At 45.0% G+C, this 15,879-nt stretch overlaps 1 protein-coding gene across 1 annotated transcript in view; it reads left to right on the top strand.

The window, feature by feature from the left end:
* The window catches only part of CSMD2 (CUB and Sushi multiple domains 2), a 607,194-nt gene that overhangs the window by 194,815 nt on the left and 396,500 nt on the right, over positions 1–15,879 (top strand). Inside the window, exon 4 of the mRNA XM_030326876.2 lies at positions 13,186–13,380. Within this exon, the coding sequence (XP_030182736.1) occupies positions 13,186–13,380 (195 nt within the window). The remainder of the gene's footprint in view (positions 1–13,185; positions 13,381–15,879) is intronic.

Genomic DNA, 15,879 nt, shown 5'->3' with positions numbered 1-15,879 from the left:
CAAGCGGAAGAATTCCCCTCAGAAGAATCTCCAGGAAATAACAACAGCTAATGAGCTGATCAAAAAGGATTTAAATAATATAACAGAAAGTGAATTTAGAATAATAGTCATAAAATTAATCGCTGGGCTGGAAAACAGCATACAGGACAGCAGAGAATCTCTTGCTACAGAGATCAAGGGACTAAGGAACAGTCACGAGGAGCTGAAAAACGCTTTAAAGGAAATGCAAAACAAAATGCAAACCACCACAGCTCGGATGGAAGAGGCAGAGGAGAGAATAGGTGAACTAGAAGATAAAGTTATGGAAAAAGAGGAAGCTGAGAAAAAGAGAGATAAAAAAATCCAGGAGTATGAAGGGAAAATTAGAGAACTAAGTGATACACTAAAAAGAAATAATATACGCATAATTGGTATCCCAGAGGAGGAAGAGAGAGGGAAAGGTGCTGAAGGGGTACTTGAGGAAATCATAGCTGAGAACTTCCCTGAACTGGGGAAGGAAGAAGGCATTGAAATCCAAGAGGCACAGAGAACTCCCTTCAGACGTAACTTGAATCGATCTTCTGCACGACATATCATAGTGAAACTGGCAAAATACAAGGATAAAGAGAAAATTCTGAAAGCAGCAAGGGGTAAACGTGCCCTCACATATAAAGGGAGACCTATAAGACTCGTGACTGATCTCTCTTTTGAAACTTGGCAGGCCAGAAAGAATTGGCACGAGATTTTCAGGGTGCTAGACAGCAAAAATATGCAGCCGAGAATCCTTTATCCAGCAAGTCTGTCATTTAGAATAGAAGGAGAGATAAAGGTCTTCCCAAACAAACAAAAACTGAAGGAATTTGTCACCACTAAACCAGCCCTACAAGAGATCCTAAGGGGGACCCTGTGAGACAAAGTACCAGAGACATCACTACAAGCATAAAACATACAGACATCACAATGACTCTAAACCCTTATCTTTCTATAATAACACTGAATGTAAATGGATTAAATGCGCCAACCAAAAGACATAGGGTATCAGAATGGATAAAAAAACAAGACCCATCTATTTGCTGTCTACAAGAGACTCATTTTAGACCTGAGGACACCTTTAGATTCAGAGTGAGGGGATGGAGAACTATTTATCATGCTACTGGAAGCCAAAAGAAAGCTGGAGTAGTCATACTTATATCAGACAAACTGGACTTTAAATTAAAGGCTGTAACAAGAGATGAAGAAGGACATTATATAATAGTTACAGGGTCTATCCATCAGGAAGAGCTAACAATTATAAATGTCCATGCACCGAATACCGGAGCCCCCAAATATATAAAACAATTACTCATAAACAGAAGCAACCTTATTGATAAGAATGTGGTAATTGCTGGGGACTTTAACACCCCACTTACAGAAATGGATAGATCATCTAGACACACGGTCAATAAAGAAACAAGGGCCCTGAATGAGACATTGGATCAGATGGACTTGACAGATATATTTAGAACTCTGCATCCCAAAGCAACAGAATATACTTTCTTCTCGAGTGCACATGGAACATTCTCCAAGATAGATCATATACTGGGTCACAAAACAGCCCTTCATAAGTTTACAAGAATTGAAATTATACCATGCATACTTTCAGACCACAATGCTATGAAGCTTGAAATCAACCACAGGAAAAAGTCTGGAAAACCTCCAAAAGCGTGGAGGTTAAAGAACACCCTACTAACGAATGAGTGGGTCAACCAGGCAATTAGAGAAGAAATCAAAAAATATATGGAAACAAACGAAAATGAAAATACAACAATCCAAACGCTTTGGGACGCAGCGAAGGCAGTCCTGAGAGGGAAATACATTGCAATCCAGGCCTATCTCAAGAAACAAGAAAAATCCCAAATACAAAATCTAACAGCACACCTAAAGGAAATAGAAGCAGAACAGCAAAGGCAGCCTAAACCCAGCAGAAGAAGAGAAATAATAAAGATCAGAGCAGAAATAAACAATATAGAATCTAAAAAAACTGTAGAGCAGATCAACGAAACCAAGAGTTGGTTTTTTGAAAAAATAAACAAAATTGACAAACCTCTAGCCAGGCTTCTCAAAAAGAAAAGGGAGATGACCCAAATAGATAAAATCATGAATGAAAATGGAATTATTACAACCAATCCCTCAGAGATACAAACAATTATCAGGGAATACTATGAAAAATTATATGCCAACAAATTGGACAACCTGGAAGAAATGGACACATTCCTGAACACCCACACTCTTCCAAAACTCAATCAGGAGGAAATAGAAAGCTTGAACAGACCCATAACCAGCGAAGAAATTGAATCGGTTATCAAAAATCTCCCAACAAATAAGAGTCCAGGACCAGATGGCTTCCCAGGGGAGTTCTACCAGACATTTAAAGCAGAGATAATACCTATCCTTCTCAAGCTATTCCAAGAAATAGAAAGGGAAGGAAAACTTCCAGACTCATTCTATGAAGCCAGTATTACTTTGATTCCTAAACCAGACAGAGACCCAGTAAAAAAAGAGAACTACAGGCCAATATCCCTGATGAATATGGATGCAAAAATTCTCAATAAGATACTAGCAAATCGAATTCAACAGCATATAAAAAGAATTATTCACCATGATCAAGTGGGATTCATTCCTGGGATGCAGGGCTGGTTCAACATTCGCAAATCAATCAACGTGATACATCACATTAACAAAAAAAAAGAGAAGAACCATATGATCCTGTCAATCGATGCAGAAAAGGCCTTTGACAAAATCCAGCACCCTTTCTTAATAAAAACCCTTGAGAAAGTCGGGATAGAAGGAACATACTTAAAGATCATAAAAGCCATTTATGAAAAGCCCACAGCTAACATCATCCTCAACGGGGAAAAACTGAGAGCTTTTTCCCTGAGATCAGGAACACGACAGGGATGCCCACTCTCACCGCTGTTGTTTAACATAGTGCTGGAAGTTCTAGCATCAGCAATCAGACAACAAAAGGAAATCAAAGGCATCAAAATTGGCAAAGATGAAGTCAAGCTTTCGCTTTTTGCAGATGACATGATATTATACATGGAAAATCCGATAGACTCCACCAAAAGTCTGCTAGAACTGATACATGAATTCAGCAAAGTTGCAGGATACAAAATCAATGTATAGAAATCAGTTGCATTCTTATACACTAACAATGAAGCAACAGAAAGACAAATAAAGAAAATGATCCCATTCACAATTGCACCAAGAAGCATAAAATACCTAGGAATAAATCTAACCAAAGATGTAAAGGATCTGTATGCTGAAAACTATAGAAAGCTTATGAAGGTAATTGAAGAAGATTTAAAGAAATGGAAAGACATTCCCTGCTCATGGATTGGAAAAATAAATATTGTCAAAATGTCAATACTACCCAAAGCTATCTACACATTCAATGCAATCCCAATCAAAATTGCACCAGCATTCTTCTCGAAATTAGAACAAGCAATCCTAAAATTCATATGGAACCACAAAAGGCCCCGAATAGCCAAAGGAATTTTGAAGAAGAAGACCAAAGCAGGAGGCATCACAATCCCAGACTTTAGCCTCTACTACAAAGCTGTAATCATCAAGACAGCATGGTATTGGCACAAAAACAGACACACAGACCAATGGAATAGAATAGAAACCCCAGAACTAGACCCACAAACGTACGGCCAACTCATCTTTGACAAAGCAGGAAAGAACATCCAATGGAAAAAAGACAGCCTCTTTAACAAATGGTGCTGGGAGAACTGGACAGCAACATGCAGAAGGTTGAAACTAGACCACTTTCTCACACCATTTACAAAAATAAACTCAAAATGGATAAAGGACCTAAATGTGAGACAGGAAACCATCAAAACCTTAGAGGAGAAAGCAGGAAAAGACCTCTCTGACCTCAGCCGTAGCAATCTCTTACTCGACACATCCCCAAAGGCAAGGGAATTAAAAGCAAAAGTGAATTACTGGGACCTTATGAAGATAAAAAGCTTCTGCACAGCAAAGGAAACAACCAACAAAACTAAAAGGCAACCAACGGAATGGGAAAAGATATTTGCAAATGACATATCGGACAAAGGGCTAGTATCTAAAATCTATAAAGAGCTCACCAAACTCCACACCCGAAAAACAAATAACCCAGTGAAGAAATGGGCAGAAAACATGAATAGACACTTCTCTAAAGAAGACATCCAGATGGCCAACAGGCACATGAAAAGATGTTCAGCGTCGCTCCTTATCAGGGAAATACAAATCAAAACCACACTCAGGTATCACCTCACGCCAGTCAGAGTGGCCAAAATGAACAAATCAGGAGACTATAGATGCTGGAGAGGATGTGGAGAAACGGGAACCCTCTTGCACTGTTGGTGGGAATGCAAATTGGTGCAGCCGCTCTGGAAAGCAGTGTGGAGGTTCCTCAGAAAATTAAAAATAGACCTACCCTATGACCCAGCAATAGCACTGCTAGGAATTTTTCCAAGGGATACAGGAGTACTGATGCATAGGGGCACTTGTACCCCAATGTTCATAGCAGCACTCTCAACAATAGCCAAATTATGGAAAGAGCCTAAATGTCCATCAACTGATGAATGGATAAAGAAATTGTGGTATATATACACAATGGAGTACTATGTGGCAATGAGAAAAAATGAAATATGGCCTTTTGTAGCAACGTGGATGGAACTGGAGAGTGTAATGCTAAGTGAAATAAGCCATACAGAGAAAGACAGATACCATATGGTTTCACTCTTATGTGGATCCTGAGAAACTTAACAGGAACACATGGGGGAGGGGAAGGAAAAAAAAAAAAAAAGAGGTTAGAGTGGGAGAGAGCCAAAGCATAAGAGACTCTTAAAAACTGAGAACAAACTGAGGGTTGATGGGGGGTGGGAGGGAGGGGAGGGTGGGTGATGGGTATTGAGGAGGGCACCTTTTGGGATGAGCACTGGGTGTTGTATGGAAACCAATTTGTCAATAAATTTCATATATAAAATAAATAAATAAATAAATAAATAAATAAATAAATAAATAAATAAATAAATAAAATAAGTCCACACTAGAGAAAACAAAAAAAAAAAAAAAAACAAAAAACAAAAATAAAATAAACATCCAAATGGTGACCGTAACTATCATTACAATTAGCCGTGCAACTCTTTGGCTCTCTCAGTTTAGCTCTTTTTCCTACAGTGGGGTTCATGAATGCCAACCTAAAGAGTAGCATGAAGACTGGGGCACCTGGGTGGCTCAGTCGGTTGAGCGTCTGACTTCGGCTCAGGTCATGATCTCACAGTTCATGGGTCCGAGCCCCACATGAGGTCTCAGCTGTCAGCGCAGAGCCCTCTTTGGATCCTCTGTCCAGGCCACACACCCCTGCCCCGCCCCTCTCCCACTCATTGTCTCTCTCTCTCTCAAAAATAAACATTAAAAAAAAAAAAGACTAAGATAAGTCTGATTTTAATGGGAAAGAGTGGAGACTGAACATAGGCAAGCCCTTCCCTGAAGCCAGCACAGTGCCACCTGTTTCCAGGGCCAAACTGAAAGGGAAGGGAAATGTGACTTTGGTCTCAGTCCTCGGGTGCTTACTGCCTGTGTTTGCCCTGCCCACTTTCCACCAGTCACCTCTGTCCAGGGCTCTCACCTGCTTGGTTCACTCTCCTCCCTGCCTCTTCCCATCCTTGATGCCTAGTAAAAAAAAAAAAAAAAATCATACACCTCAGCTAAGGACATAACTGAATACACACCAGTTCAGGACCGCCAAACTATGGGCTGGCTGCCTGGTTTTTTTTTAAATTGTATTTTTAATGTTTTTATTTATTTTTGAGGCAGAGAGACAGAGCTTGAGCAGGGGAGGGGCAGAGAGAGAGAGGGAGACACAGAATCCAAAGCAGGCTCCAGGCTCCGAGCTGTCAGCACAGAGCCTGACGCGGGGCTTGAACTCACAGTCTGTGAGATCATGACCCGAGCCGAAGTCGGACGCTTAACCAACTGAGCCACCCAGGTGCCCCATGGCTGCCTGTTTTCTAAGTAAAGTTTTATTGACACATGTGCTGTCTGTGGATGCTTTTGCACGACAGTGAAAGAGTTGAATCATTGAGAAAGAGACCATAAGGCAAGGCCAAAAATATTTTCTATCTGGTCCTCCACAGAAAAATAGTTTGCCAACCCTGCACTAGTTTATTGCTTTATATATATATATATATATATATATATATATATATATATATATAATGCATATTCTTATATTTATATTATATACATTATATATATGTACACATATAAAATTCATTCAACACATTCCAACAAGACACCCTCTTCCTGCCAGGCATTAAGTCGAACACTAGATAAATAAAGAAGTCATTCCTGCCCCTCGGGGGAGTCCAGAGATGAAACAGGCACCTAAACAAACAATTACAGGCAGGCTCAGCTCCTGCTTGGAAGCCAGGGTGTTGTAAATGAATGGATGAATGAGTTGCAATGTCATATGACAAGTGCAGGAATTAAATAAAGTGCAACTAAAATTCCAACGTAATTCCATAAGTGGGATCCAAAAATTCCCAATCACGTAAGATGTGGGACATGAGATCACAAAATGAAGAGATGACCGGGGCGGTGATGGGGGGTTGGGGGGGGGAACCCTCTGCAGTTAATGGGCTGGGAGTTCCGGGATTCTGGGAGCCAAATGCCAATGGCATTATGCTTGGATGCTTGGATTTACATTCTATCACAATGTGTTCTCCCGGGATTTTACAGTTTCTACAAGACACGAAGGGTATCAAGGAGGGCTTCCCAGAGAAAGTGACATTTAATGTGGCTTTGAAGGATGAGTAGGAATTTTCCAGATGGGAAATTTGAGAGAAAAGCAAGATGTGCTTAGGGTGCCTGTGGTTTAGAATAACCATAGTGGTGGGGATAAGATTGGGGGGACCAGGAGATAAAAGCAGAAGCTGTTGGCAGGGGCCGCCTCACAGAAGGATGGGGCTGCATGAGCCCAAGCTTTAATTTATTCTGACAGCAATGGGAAAGCTCTCACAGTTTTCTTTTTCTTTCCTTTTATTTCTTCTTATTATTAATTTTTCAAATCATTATTTATTCTGGTATTAACCAAGCAAAGACCAGAGGGCCTGCATTCGCCATTGCTTGGTGGTAGGGAAGCCTTTTTGACACATGTGTCCCTGATGGGGTGTGAACAAGGCAGGGCCGTGGTGAATTTGCCGTTCTGGAATGCTCACTCCAGCAGCGGTGCGGAGGTCAGAGTGGGGTGCAGAAGTCCAGGGCAGGGATGATGAGGAACAACAAAGGAGAGGGAAGGCTAGGGCAAGTCTGATTTATGGAGCACAGCAAAGTCCAGGAGCGAAGCCAGGCTTGCTGCCCCCAGAAGTCAAAGTCCAGCCATAAGAAAGGCCCTGGAGATTGAACAGTTCACAGCTCAGAGAGGTAAACCCAACAGCGTTAATGGAATAACCAACATGAATAGGTTACTGTGAGTGGTTGTCAATCTCGGTTCCACGTTGCAGTCACCTACATGAACCCAAGCTCTACCTCTGATTCAGTAGGCTGGGGGACAGGCATCAGTATCTTTATGAAACTCCCCACGTGACCCTGATGCTGAAGGTTGCAAAAACTGCAAACAAAAGCGGAGAGAACATGCTCACGGTGGAGGGCTTACACCCGGCACTGGTCAGGGAGGGGCCTGACGGGACAGGGCCCTGTGAACTCGTGGGCGGCACACCCCATCCGAGACCCTGGTGCCGTTGCCTTTGTTTGATTGACAGGCAGCAGGCAATGGACAGGACCAGGCTCTGGTTGACGCCCCAAGACCTCCCCGAGGAGAACGAGTGTAAGTCCTCTATGACGATGTCTCAGGATACACCAGCCACTGTGGACTCGGTGGAGTCGTCAGTGCAAGCACTGCCTGGTGAGGATGCGAAGGGCTCAGCTGCCAGGCACTGCTGTGTAAACCCAGCCTTCCCCCGCAGCGAGCCATGTGGCCTCGAGTAAATGGCCCGGCCTCTCTGGCGATCATGCTCATCTCCACAAGGGATAATAATAGCATCTCTCTCAATGCGTTGTTGGAAGGATTAAATAAGGTCATTAAGTCATTCAATAAGCTTTTATCAAAGTATTAGTGTACATGAGGTGCGGCGTTCTAGGAACTGGAACACAGAAGTGAACAAAAGAGACTACAAACTGTCTTTGTGTAGCTTACATAGTACCAGGGTGAGACAAAGAATATTAAATGTATCAAATATGTAGTGTGTCAGATGGGAGGAGAGGAAGTAGAGACAGCAGTGTACCCGCTTCTCTGAGCACAAAGCACATGGCACTGAGGATAGCACATAGTAAGTGTGCAATAAACTATGTTTACAAGGCCAAACAGCTAAAAGCAAGAGAGTTATAAAGAATAACTAAGATCAGGGTGCCTGGGTGGCAGAGTCGGTTAAGCGTCTGACTTCAGCTCAGGTCATGATCTCATGGTGCGTGAGCTTCAGCCCTGCGTTCAGCTCTATGCTTACAGCTCAGAGCCCAGAGTCTGCTTCAGATTCTGTGTCTCCTTCTCTCTCTGCCCCTCCCCCTCTCATGCCCTGTCTCTCTCTGTCTCTCAAAAATAAACATTAAAAAAATGTAAAAAAAAAAAGAATAACTAAGATCATGTGTGATGCAGAAGTAGGTACCCAGAAGATAATGGTTTTTATTCCTCCCTCCTCTGACTGCCCACTAACCCTCAGTCACATACGTGCACACGCACACACGCACGCGTGCACACACACACACACACACAAAATGCCATCTCCTTTTTCCATGTTGAGGGTTGTGGGAAATGCAATCCTTCTCTCTGAATCTTTTTTTCCCAGCCATCCTGCCACTTAGTATCAACCGTATGGCCATGGAGATGAAACAAGTGACTTGATGGAAGATAAGAAATCAAAACATATGGAGGGTGCTTGTCCAGAGAGCATAAATGACTCTTCATTATAATATGGGAACTAAAGTCTCAAATTAAAAATAAAAGAAGGCACGGTGTAGCTTTTGCTGCACTCCAACCACAGAGGAGATTCATTGTCATACAATCACTGAGAACATTATATTGATTGGCAAGAGCCAGGCTTTGTAGAAGGGACAGAATTCCCCACAGCTAATCTACAATGGAATTGTTCAATGTCAGGCACAGCTTTAATAATATTGTTCTGGACTGCGTTGGATGTAAATATCCCACTCTTCATTTTGTGAGCAATCAAAGGGAAGTTTCATAGATGGGAGAGCATGAACAGCTATAATATCTGTGCCAAAAAACACACGGACAAAATCAAAAAAAATCAAAGAATGCCTCACCTAGAAAGGCTTGTTGCTTTGTGGCTTATCTCCGATCTCCTCTGTCTGTCCAGCAAGTTGTACATCAGATACATTACAAAAGCCCACACTTTAAATGTTGCCCTTGACATTATTAAAAAATACCAGGTTAGTAAATCAGACTGGAGAAAAAAACCAGACTGTTAAATCTGGACACTCAGGTAATCACCCTTCATCTTGTCGTGGCACCTACAATGGTGGAGGGGGGAAGGGAACTCTGGTTGATTAAGCACCCACTGTATGGTGGGTGCTCTTAGTATCACAGTCCATTTAAGAGTGCTGAACAATGGAGCCAAAAAGACTGAGATTCACAGCCCAGCTCTGCCATTTTCTAGCTGTGTGGCCTGGAGGAAGTCACCTAAACTCTCTGTGCCTCAGTTTTTTGCATCTATAAAATGAGGATAATAGTTATCCCACCGGAATCGTTTTGAGGACTAAGTAAAATACATTTGTAGCCCAGGGCCTGAAACATACCAGGAACTCAATAGCAGGTGTTATAGATCTGGTTTTACTTACTGTGCACAACAGCCCTGCTCTAGGTTGAATTGTGTCCCCCAAAAGATCTATTGAAGTCCTAAAACACCTAGTAGCTGTGAATTTGACCTCATTTGGAAATAGGGTCTTTGCAGATGAGGAAGTGAAGATGAGTTCCTTAGGGTGTATCTCAATCCCGATCCAGTATATTGGTGTCCTTATAAAGAGGTGAAATTTGGACATAGAGAAACAATGCCAAGTGAAGACAGAGGATGGGAGTGAAGCATCTATAAGCCAAGGGATACCAGAGATTGCCAGAAAACCACCAGAAACTAGGGAGACTCAAAAATTTCCCATAGACTTCTAAACCTGCATATTGTCAGACAATAAGAATCTGTCTTTTTTTTTTTTAAGCCACCCAGTTTGTGGTACATTGTTACAGCCCTAGGAAACTAACACAATACCCCCCATGGGAAGGAAAAGTATCCTTATTTTTAGATGAAGAATTGAAGGGCAGAGGTGACAATTACAGCTCAAGATCACTCAGCTAGAGGTGGTTCAGTTGAGAGTGGAATCCACACCTCTCTGAGCCCAACATCTGCCCTCCCGCCTCCTTCACCGTGTGGCCTCTCAGGAGCGGCGCTCAAGATAAAAAAAGGAGGTGGTGTTGGGAATGAGCCCCCATTCATCACACCCAAGTCCCAGTGGAGGTGCCAGGTCAGAGTGGTCTGATTACGAACAGCTCATTAAGTAAAGAGCAGTGAGTGTTTGAGAGTGACTTTTTAGAAAGAATCGACTTTTATTTATAGTGACGTTCCAGTCATTAATTTCGAAGGAAGAAAGCCCAAAGCAGAAGCAGGTTCATTAAAAATTTGACATTAGTAATTTAATTAAATTGGGTCTTTGCGTCTCGTTGCGGAAAATGGAACGTTAGTTCTACACCAGTTCTCAGCCCATTCCCCCTGGTTGGCTCCCTCCCCTCACCTTAGCTTGCTTTCTTCTCCAAATGTTTACCTGACCCGCCCCTCCAACCCCCTGACACTCACAAACACACACATATCACAGTCACTGCCTCCGTTGCCGCAAGCCAGTAGCACGAGCTCATGGGAAAGGCCGAGGAGGCGGGATCACGGGAACACCCGAGGAAGCCAGCAGCATGGGATCACGGGAAATGCTAAGCTGGGCTAGTGGACAGGTTGATGGAGGTAATCCTTTCATCTGGGTCATCTCACCCGGCAGAGGTGGAGAATGGACAGGAGAGCTCTTCAGTCCTTGAGATAAGTCTCTCACAAAAACATAAGCCTCTTGAGGGCAGGGACTGGCTTTGTCTAGTTCACTGCTATAGTCCCAGCACAGTAGGCCTGCAATGAGTTTTCGTTGCATGAAGGAATTATTACATGAATAACTCCTCCCCACAACCAATTAATGAAAATGTAGTCACGTCCCTACGAGTGCCGGAGTATTGCGTTAGGCTCCCAGGGTACACCCTGCCCTCGTGACCCTATGGCCTGATGGAATAATGCATCTGCCGTTTTCTGAGCACCTACTGTGTGCCGGGCACTGTTGTCAGCCGTGCATCATCTATTATTTGTAACGCCCTCAGCCACTAGATATTATTGTTCTCCTTTCGCAGTTGAGGAAACCAAGGCTTAGAGAGGTCACAAGGCCACAGAGTAAGACAGAGACAGGGTCGGGCTGCAGAGCCAGATCATGGGGATTCCAAAGTCTGCCATTTCTCTCTACACTATGCTTTCTCCTCCTGGAAGGGGAGGTTAAGAAGAGAGAGGGACAGACTTCTTTTGGAGGGTTATAACATCAATGCTGTTAGAGAGGGTCCTGGAAGACAGCAACGTGGTCAGGAAGAGGGCACAGCAAGGGCCTGGGAAGCCCTCTAGAATCCAGGCTGGCCACCTGTACTTCTTCGTCTTTACTGCTCATCCTTGCCACCCCTGCCCTCTTGTTTCAGGCTGCCTGAGCTCCCAGATTATCTCTGGTCTCAGGGTATTTGCACACGTTTCCTCTTCCTGGAACACTCTTTGACCTAGCTAATTCTTACTGATCTCTCAGGATCCAGCATAGATGTCACCTCTTCCAGGAAGCCATCTCTGACTGCCCCAGACTGGGTTTGGTTTCCTGCCTGGTCCCTATCACATCATAACCTTTAATTATGCACACTTCCCATTAAGTGTGGACTGGGAGCTCACATTCACATGTGTCATTCTCACTGTGTGCCAGGGTCTGTCCTAAGCACTTTCCAAATCTTAGCTCACTCAATTCTTACAAGTACCCCATGGAGGATGAAGGTGCCATTGTGGTCCCTGTCTTGCAAGTGAGAAGACTGAGGCACAGGGGGTTACAAGACTTGCTCGGGAGCCCGCAGGTAGCAAGCCATCAGGCGAGGATGTGAACCCAAGTTCTCGAGTCTGTACTTCCCACCACCCTGCTCCACAGCCTTTCAGTGACACCTTAGCAAATCATCGCCTGGTGATGGACACGTACTTGGATGGCCCTCTGGGTGTGGCTGTGAGCCGCTGTCTCTGACCTGTGGGGACATCCTGGATTGGTAGGAGGTATGACTTTCAGGGCACAGGCAGTTCTAACTCTGGGGAGAAAGGCAGAGGACTGGGGGAGCCAGGTCAGGTTGAATAAGCGACTTGGGCAGAGGAGCCGCGCCCAGCCTCCCTCCTCAGACTGGCAGGTCGTGATGCTCTTGCACCCTCCGCGGTATCCTCTGGATAATGAGGCTGCACGCACCGCTGGCCGTGACTGCTTCGGCTCTGGTCGCACGCGGAACATCATATTCTCCAGCTCCCCAGCTCCCCCTTTAAATGGCTCAGTCGGATCAGAGCTGGGGTTCTCGCCTTCCCACTCCACTGCCTGTTCCAATGCTAACGACCCCTTCGACTCTCCCAAATCCACTGGGCCAGAGTACCCCTCCGGCAGCCAGGGCAGACGCACATGAAAGAAAGGACACTGGGTTTAATGAGCACCTACTCCATTCCATGCTCTGCGTCCCTTCCCTGGTCGTGAGAGGGAGTGTGGACTCTGAAATCAGGGCAAGCAAACCCAAGAGATTAAAGTGATTTCCCTGAGGCATCTCGAGTGATGGGACAAACGTAATCCACAACCATGGCTGAGCTGGAGAAGAGGCAGGAAACCTGGATGGCTGGCTATACGCTGCCAGTGTGGCTCCTCCTTAATGCCTGACAACTGACAGTATGGAGGGACTAGGCAGCCTTGAGAGGGCCGGCTCGTCTGCAGGAGAAACGAGACCCGGGGGGTGACCCGCCTGGGCGGGTGCTGTGCAGAAGCAGGTGTCAGGTCTCGAGCCCAACTCACAGGCTGTGTGTCTCCCTCTCACAGTTCTCCCCAGTCACACGTGTGGGAACCCCGGGCGGCTGCCCAACGGCGTCCAGCAGGGCTCAACCTTCAACCTCGGGGACAAGGTCCGCTACAGCTGCAACCCCGGCTTCTTCCTGGAGGGCCACGCCGTGCTTACCTGTCACGCTGGCTCTGAGAACAGTGCCACGTGGGACTTCCCCCTGCCCTCCTGCAGAGGTAGGTGGCCGGGGAGGGTCTGGGCCGGGTGGGCTGTGACTGGATGGGAGGCGGGAGTTTCCAGTGGGACCTGATCTTCAGTGGGGAAACTACACCATGCGCTCCAGCAAGGCCTGGGGTGCCTGCTATGGGGAGCACATGTCTGGGGGCCACCAAGGATGCTCAGGGTCCCCAGCTATTCTAGAGGCTTCTCAGCCTCACTTGACCTTCTAGCCCTCAGGTGTGCACTCTCTCAATCCTCTACCCCTACATCAACAAACTTATTTTTAGCTAGTCTGCCCTTCTGTCTAGAAGAAACATCTTTTGTTTTCCATTACAGAGAGTCTGTCCTGTGCATGGATCTCCCCAGCTGCTTTTGTTCTTACTGACCTCACCCTAACGATTAGTCTTTTCTCTTTCCTATAAATTCAGCCTCCTCCCTGTTTAATGGGGTCTTAGCCTCCAAATATGCTCAAAACCTGTTTACCCCAACAGCCCCCTCAAAACCCACTACCTCCCTTCGGTGCTATATCAGCCTTAGCCTCCCAGCTATGATGGCCGAGCATATCCTGGTTTCCCTGGGATTTTTCCCATTTTTAGCTCTGAAAGTCCCACATCCTGGAAATGCCCTAAGTCCCAGGCAAACCGGGACAGTAAGTCACCCTCTTCCGAGCCTATTTCTTTCTTTTTTTTTTTTTTTTTTTTTTTTTTAGCATTTATTTATTTTTGAGAGACAGAGAGAGAGTGTGAGTGGGGGAGGGGCAGAGACAGAAGGAGACACAGAATCTGAAGCAGGCTACAGACTCTGAGCTGTCAGCACAGAGCCTGATACGGGACTCAGTACACGAACCTCGAGATCATGACCTGAGCCAAAGTCGGATGCTTAACTGATTGAGCCACCCAGTTGCCCCTTCCCAGCCCCTCCACCCCATAATAACTTTTGTTATTGCCCCTCCACCCCATCATAACTGAGTTTATTTCTAAAGTAATTCCCATTCCTGTAATCTGATGATAAAAATAACATATGATCATTTTTAAATGATCTTATAAAATACGGAAAAGGGTAAAGAAGAAACAAAATTTACCCATTTTAATGATGATTTTTCAGGTATTTCCTTCTCATCTTCTAACACACACTGCAGTATGCATATATTATGAATATGTGTATAATTGAGATTATCATGCATGTAGATTTTTTAAGCCACCTTTCAATGGCTGTGACATTGCACTGTAGCATTTCCCCAGGCCACCAGGAACACCTAGCATCTCAAAAGCTCAGTCCAGCCTGGTCTCTCCCCCAACTTCCCATTTACTCCTCTGGAGACTGGCCTTTGGCCCCAATATTCTGCATCATGTTGCCAAATCAGATGGGAATTGCTTTGGCCCTGATATTTCTTGACCTCTCAACAGCCTTCTGCACTATTGACCACTCTTTTCTTCTTGAAACTCTCGTCTTTAAATTGTATGGATCCCAGAACACTCAGATATAGGTCTGGGGGGGATCGTTTCAAGGAGTCGAGAAATGATTGGAACATGTAGCTCCCTTTGGGTTCAAGCTTTGCCTTTCTCTTAGAGGCAGGTTTTCTGTAATTACTATCCAAAGACTAGCTTGAGGAGACAAGCTCCCCACTCCCGCTATAAGCGTATACCCTTTTTACTATCTACACCAGAGGTGGAAAATACTTGGCACATAGATCTCTTCCCTTGCTCCCACTGCAATGGCAGACATGATTAATTGATCCCAGCACCCTTTCTTGAGCTCACACATGGCAGTGAATTCCTTCCTATGAACAGGCAATCCACAACCAGTCAGTGTGAGTTGCCATCTGCCTCCATGTTTGTTTACTCTCTTCAGCCATGTTGGCCTGTCTTGGTGGAACCCAAGGGAACTAGAATCTCCCTTCTCGCCTTCCTAAGTCTTCTCTTAGGCCCCTTTTCTAACTTAGGATGTCCTTCTTATCACATGATTGGTATCAGGAATGACCAAACCCATCGGGTGAGACCTTGGCCCCTCCACACCGGTGTGTGGCCCTGCGTGGCCAACCACGGCTAGAAGCTGCTGTCTTCACTCCTCTTAGAGCATCCCTACCCACCCCCTGCCCAGAGGGTACCACCGTTGAACACTCTGACCTTCCAAGGAGGGGTGTCAAGAGTCGTGACATGGTAATGGAATATGAAACCTGATAGTAAATGGAATCAAGTGTTCTAGTTGTGAAACAAAACCCACAATTCTCTTTCCTCCCACAACACTATAAATACCATGCTCTTTTAATATGGAAATGAAAAACAGAGGTAGCCCAAGAATCAGGGGCAGAGGGGCTGTCATCCATCCTGTGCAATATACTTCACGTCAATATCTACCTCAGTAAGGTGGAAATCCACAACCCCGCCCAGTGTCTTCAGGGATCTTCGTCAGCTTCAGCCCTCTCTGAACCTGGAGCTCGACCGCCATGCCTCAACTCCCTGGGTTCTGCTCTGCTAACTTAGGTCAGGAACTTGGCCTATTTTTCTTCCATTTCT

The sequence above is a fragment of the Lynx canadensis genome, chromosome C1, assembly GCF_007474595.2.
Source record: "Lynx canadensis isolate LIC74 chromosome C1, mLynCan4.pri.v2, whole genome shotgun sequence".
Classification (NCBI taxonomy): domain Eukaryota; kingdom Metazoa; phylum Chordata; class Mammalia; order Carnivora; family Felidae; genus Lynx; species Lynx canadensis.
This window is presented reverse-complemented; position numbering and strand designations above follow the sequence as displayed.